The 6,306-nt window shown below is 36.1% G+C and overlaps 1 protein-coding gene across 1 annotated transcript; it reads left to right on the top strand.

Annotated features, from left to right (window-relative positions):
• The first annotated feature begins 4,533 nt into the window (after positions 1-4,533).
• On the top strand, positions 4,534-6,095 carry LOC143888289 (Thioesterase superfamily protein). Its single transcript, XM_077392664.1, has 3 exons — positions 4,534-4,815; positions 4,976-5,119; positions 5,769-6,095. Exons 1-3 carry the CDS (start codon positions 4,639-4,641, stop codon positions 5,910-5,912), a joined length of 465 nt encoding a protein of 154 aa, XP_077248779.1. The 5' UTR covers positions 4,534-4,638; the 3' UTR covers positions 5,913-6,095.
• The last annotated feature ends 211 nt before the right edge of the window (positions 6,096-6,306 follow it).

Genomic DNA, 6,306 nt, shown 5'->3' with positions numbered 1-6,306 from the left:
GCATACCCTCTACGTGAAAAGATTAGATTGCTCGAGTCTTAGAACCAGTCACAAATATTTGTCTCAGGAATTTATCAAAAAGGGTGTATCTCGGATGTTATTTTTGTGTTCATATCGAGAAAAAGCTGCAAAATAAAATATATAAAAATATAAAATTAAGAAAAAGTTCGGACAACAAATAATATCATGAATTTTCATGATTTTTGTGTGATAATTTTGTGGTATTTTTTGAATGGTATGATATTTCGATTTCTTGCCTCTGAAACTAATCTTAAACAGATCAAAACCAATCACAAGTGATTAGGTTGAAGCTCACCATTTGGTAAAATCCATCATTTTGTTGTGGCTAAAACAAGATGTTTCTAGATTTATATGCAGTTGAGCATGCTTTAACAAAGCACTAATAGTACTCAAGAACCTACCACTCTAATTTGTGTGCTCTAATCTCTTACTAAACCAATTTCGGACTTGTTCTCAACGCCGGTGAAGAGTACCCATGAGGATTGTGATATGAGGGCTGTGACAAAAATATGAATTCTAAAATTTAAAGTTTTGGGATATACGGAGATCAAACCTAGTGCTTTTTACAAACATGAGGCAACTTAACCAAACTGGACACAAAACCATGTCCACTTACTGTTGAACTTGGTTGGATCCAGTTACTTTTGTATGGTTTCTAATTCCTTAACAAGTGGAGCGCATGTTTCTCTGGTCCACAACAACGAAGACCCTGCTGATATTTCTTTTTCTTTGGGAAGTGAACTAACGGACAGTCTTAATTGAGGGAGTTGAGAAGAGATAAGCTTTTGGTGCTACTGGGCATGGTGTGGCTTCAGATTGCAAATTTTTCCTGTTGTTGTGGTTATTATCATGAGAACTTGTATTTCAGTTTCAGTCCAGAGATTTTTGCTGTCATGTATGGAGGTTCGTGCCATTATTAAATTGCGCTCTTTAAGATTTTCATCTCGAAGTAAGATGAAGAAGAGTACTATTATATGAAGATAAATCTTCCAAAGGGGTGACAACAAAGAAAAAAGATGAGATTTTACCTGTAGGAGGGAGTGCTAAAGTTGCTTCATCCCGGTTTCGAGTTCGGCTCGGCTTTGGTTGTATTTCTTTAGGTTGGGTTGGATCAGGGCTGGATAAAGATAACCCGATTTAACATTGGGGTGGGTTTGGACTGATGTCTTGGGGGCGATTTGAGACTTTAACCATGGTTTTAAATTTCGGCTGAAATCCAAAATTTCGGATTTCAGTTGGGACCGAAACCAAATTTCTCAGATTTGTCAAATTTTGGCCAAAATTTCCTAAATTTCAGAATTTGTTTTTATTTTATTTTATTTAATATAGTATTATTCTGAAATTTTGGAGATAATAAAATAATACTTTTTTTCGCCGAAACTGAAACTGAAATTTAAATCCATAAATTGAACCCCATCTCGCCCCCTTAATTTTATCATGATTTTATTGCAATTTTCAAAATCTTAAGAGTACATTTTTTTTCTTTTTATTTCTTTGTGTGTGTGTGTGTGTTGCCTTGGGCCCCATCAAACCTAACCCGCACCTGACCCTGCCTAGCCCAGCCCGATTTGGAAAATCGGATGTGTTGAATTAGGGTCGAGCCTCTTCAACCCCGGCTAAAGTTGGGTTGAGTAATGCGGGTTAGGCTAGGATTCGCTTCAAATCGGCTCAAGTTGCACTCATGAATATGTCATGTCTGTGATCGGATTCATTTGTAGCATCGGCAAGCATCGGCAACCTGAAGTCTGTTCAATTTCACCTTAAAGAGAGCGACTTAGTAAGTGCCTCATCTCGCCGCATCGAAAATGTTTCATCAACGCATTATCTACGTTTTACAGATATCTGGTACACCGTATTTTAATTATAAAGTTAAAAAAACACAACATTGATTGCACATATATGTCCCCCTACGGGACCTTGGAATTTGACTATCTCTGTTGATCCTGATACTACCAGTTACCTACTCATCTAGAAAGTGACACCATATTTAGATGTTTTTGCCCTCCAATGCTTAAAGTTCAAATCCACAAAGCTGTGTTCGGTTACACCATTTTTCTAGGAAAGAACCTGGAAAATGGGCGAAGGGTGGGTCAAGACGACCCGTAGAGTCTGAGTCTAATTTTCCTCTTTCTTTTTCAACGATTATCTCATGGAATGATTGAGCTTGGTCTCACATTCTTGTTTATTTTCTTTATGAAAGTCCGCCCACTATGAGGCGACCCACGTACTTTCTAGGTTATTTCTTAGGAAAGTGATGCAATCAAACAGAGTCGATGAAAAAATGAGCAAAGTCTTCTAACTTCATTGCCCTTCTACTTTAACTTTTTGACCTGCTTTCCATCAAGAAATTAGGCATTCTAAATTCTCTGAATAATTAAATAATTCTTGAAATTTTCTAATTTTTTAACTTAAAAATCCTAAATGAATGAAAAGTTCTTGTCAGATTAAATGATAATTCTATGAATTAAACACAAATCTTTTTCATCTTGAATTAGAGATAAATTTCATATTTAATTTACAAATTTCTCGTATAATATTTGCAATTCTCGTGATAAATTCGAAATTATTGAAAAAATAAACTCTCATCCTGATCTAACATTTGCGTGGAGTTAACCACCCTTCGATACATAGTAAATATACGTGTTGTAAATTGAAAAACACATGTAATTTTATTTATGCGATGATTTATTCGCACCCACTGTAGGATAATTCACACCCATTTTAGCACGAAAAAGCGTTGAAGTTTGCCCACAATTCGCGTTAAAAGGGGTGCGTATTATCCTTCCCTTTTATTTATTTTTATCAAACTCTTGTCGAACATTTTCAAAATTTACTTGCAGAATTATTCCCTATTACAAGGGGGCTTGCCTCACATTCCTTCTAACATATTACATATATAATGATAGTAGTCATCTGATAAATGAACTTCTTTGTGGACTACAAAATCTGTCTAGGAATATGAAGCTCCCAAATGAATCCAAGGAAAACTTCACAAGAACCATTTAATGCCAGTTTAAAGTCTTAGAATCTCACAAGGTGTCAATGAGATATCCAAATTTATCTGAATCATGGACATGTTAATAAATTAAAAAATCTCTCAAAATCTGAAGCTCGAACATGAATCTGAGGAAACTTCGCTGTATCCATGGTTTTAAACAATGCGATATCTTGGCCGAGATATATCGATATTTAAACTTCACTGTATCCATGGGTGTATAACTGGTCCGATATAGCTGATATATCAGGACCTTGAAAACATTGATTCTATCTGTTCATTTCTTTTGAACCTCAGACCTCAACATTGATTGATTTGTTTATATCAATTCTCTGATAGAGGGGTTGGGGTTGAGCTGTGGCTAAAAAAATGTATTGGACTCAACCCAGACCTGACCATTTTTCGGTAAAAGGTCAAAGGAGTTAATTCTTAAACACCGACCCATGTTTCTATGTGGTCAATATCTCTCTTAAGTCTCAAGCTTTAAGTTTTTCCCATATTTTCAAAACTCCCTCTGCCTCATCTTCTTGGACTCCCCCTAGTTGACTCCTTTTTATTTTTATTTTGGCCGCATTCATATTCAAGTCTATGTTTTGCCCCACAGAATCAATAAAAAATCTTCATTTTCTGGAATTATGACGCGCATCAACCAAATACCTAGGATTTGCTTTGGCAATATAAGGCAATATAGTGAAATGATATCAGCACTCCCGTATTTTGATGATTGCACTCCTCACTTTATTAAAAGGTACAGTATGGCCTGTATCATCCCATAGGATGATCCAAACCGTCCATTAAATGGGCCACAGCCTAAATAAAGTTGTGCCCCAAAAATCATTTCCATAGGTTGATACTAACCCTCCGATCTATAGAGGGACTGAATATTAGAGGCTTGATCCTAACCCTCGATAAATCGGAGGGTTAGAATCAACCTATGGAAATAACTTCTGGGGCCCAACCTATCTAGGCTTTGGCCAATCTAATGGACGGTTTGGATCATCCTATGGTGCGGGCCATACCGTACTTTTTGATATAGTAATTTTGTAAATATTTTCTAACATGGAATCAGAAAACCAGTGTCCTTCTAGCTGTGGACAATTTGAAAATGGGGCATCATAATAATTTCACAACATAAAGCCTTCCCTTTCCCGGGAAATGTTATCCGCACTATTGTATTTTGATCAGGACACTCCTCACTTTATTAAAAGTAGGGTATGGCCCTCACCATAGGATGATCTAAACCGTCCATTAGATGGACCACAGCCTAAAAAGGTTGTGCCTCAAAAATCATTTCCATAGGTTGATCCTAACCCTCCGATCTGAATGCTAAAGTTTTGATCCTAACCCTCTATCGATCAGAGGGTTAGGATCAACGTATGGTAATAATTTTTGGGGCACAACCTATTTATGCTGTGGCCCGTGTAATGGACGGTTTGGATCATCTTATGGTGCGGGCCATACCATACTTTTAATAAAGTGAGGAGTGCCCTCATCAAAATACAGTGGTGCTGATAACATTTCCCTTCCCAAATAGGATCAGAATCATGAATTTAGAGAGAAGGGACTCTACATAAAGAAATCTGAAAGAAGAGAAGGGGAACAAGGGAGGGATTGAGCAAAAAATGGATTTGAAGTCAATAAAAAAATCTTTGGAGACTGCTGGTGAGAAGAGTGTCCCTCCTTCAGTCGATTCTCTTCCTGAAAAATTTTATGACCCTTTTATCATTCATGGAATTCATGTTGATCTCATCGAGCCTGGTCGAATTCTCTGCTCAATGAAAGTTCCTCCTCGTTTATTGGTAAAGATTAACATTTTTTTTAATGGGTTTCTCTTTTTAGAAACACATTTCTATAAGTGGATTTTAATGGGTTTCTAAAAGAAACCCATTTCTATAATTTGTTGTTTTTGTTGGGTTTTCTGTAGATTTGATTATGCTTTGATTTTTTTTTTTTTTGTAGAATACTGGTAATTTTATGCATGGTGGGGCAACAGCATCATTGGTAGATTTGATTGGATCGGCAGCAATCTTCACCGTTGGATCTCAGACATCTGGTGTTTCAATTGAAATCAGTGTTTCTTACTTGGATGCTGCTTTTCTCGATGTGGGTTTTGATCATTTCCCTTTTTATAATTTATTTTCAATTTGGTTGATTCTTTCTGAGAAATTGTGACAACCTTTAAGAAAGTGTGGGTATCATTTCCCCCTGTTTCTATTAATTTTGTTTGCAGAATTTGTCATTTAAGTGTTCTTTGTTTTTAGATATTTTCTCTTTTGTGATGCTATTTGATGGATTTTTCAGAAGTTTTTGTTTTTTTTTAATGGCTGCTTGAGCTATTAATTGTTTATCTGTGTTGGGTTTTGAGAGAATTGGGTGGGAATTGAGTATTTCCTTGAAAGGGTTTATTATTGTTTATGTGTTCTTTCTTAAGGGTTTAGGGTTTGTGTTGGATTACTCATTCAGCTGCTTATTGATGATTTTGGGGTGTGGGTTGGATTGGGTTAAGAAACTCTTAAATTGAATTTTACTAATACATTTATTTACCCATCCTTGCTTTTCTATGGGTGTTTCTTGAATTGCATCACTGATGGTTATTTTTCAGCTTGAAGGTGGGATGAATTTGGTTAAATTCTTCATATTAGTCTTTTTCTTTTTACTTCTCAAAATTTGGGCTTAGGCATTATGTAGGGTTTATATTTACTAATTTGGGAATTTCTTTGATGTGAAACATGTGTTATGGTACTTGATTCAGGAAGAGATCGAGATCGAAGCCAAGGTTTTACGGGTTGGAAAGGCAGTTGGAGTTGTCAGTGTTGAGCTGAGGAAAAAGAAGACTGGGAAGATTATTGCTCAGGGCCGTCATACCAAGTTCCTTGCTGTCTCTAGTAAATTGTGAAGGCTCCTTGTGTACTTCCTTGTATGCAAAATTGATACTAGAAGAGCTTGATATTTCAATGGATAATTTTCTTCAATAAGAATATAACTATTGGCTAGTTCTGGCTTCTAAACCTGTCTGTAGACCTGTATACAACTGGAAGATGTTCAATCATATTCGCAATTATGAATAATTTTGCTGCCCCGTAGTTATAGCTGGTTTGGATCTCATCTGTTGTATTGTTGCTGCTCTTATCATACTTGGATTTCTCCATGAATATGATTTTTCTTTATTGTTATATAACTGCAATGCTCAGATCTTTCACTCAAAATCATTATGCTTGTCGGCTATATCTATGTCAATGCGATATCTTTTAATTTCTAGACTATGTTCTGTTAGTTCAAATGGTTCCATT

Source organism: Tasmannia lanceolata, unplaced genomic scaffold, assembly GCF_043159265.1.
Source record: "Tasmannia lanceolata isolate RefF3 unplaced genomic scaffold, GAP_Taslan_0.1 ptg000012l, whole genome shotgun sequence".
Classification (NCBI taxonomy): Eukaryota; Viridiplantae; Streptophyta; class Magnoliopsida; order Canellales; family Winteraceae; genus Tasmannia; species Tasmannia lanceolata.
The sequence above is the reverse complement of the archived record's forward strand: the minus strand, read 5'-3'. Positions and strand labels throughout refer to the sequence as shown.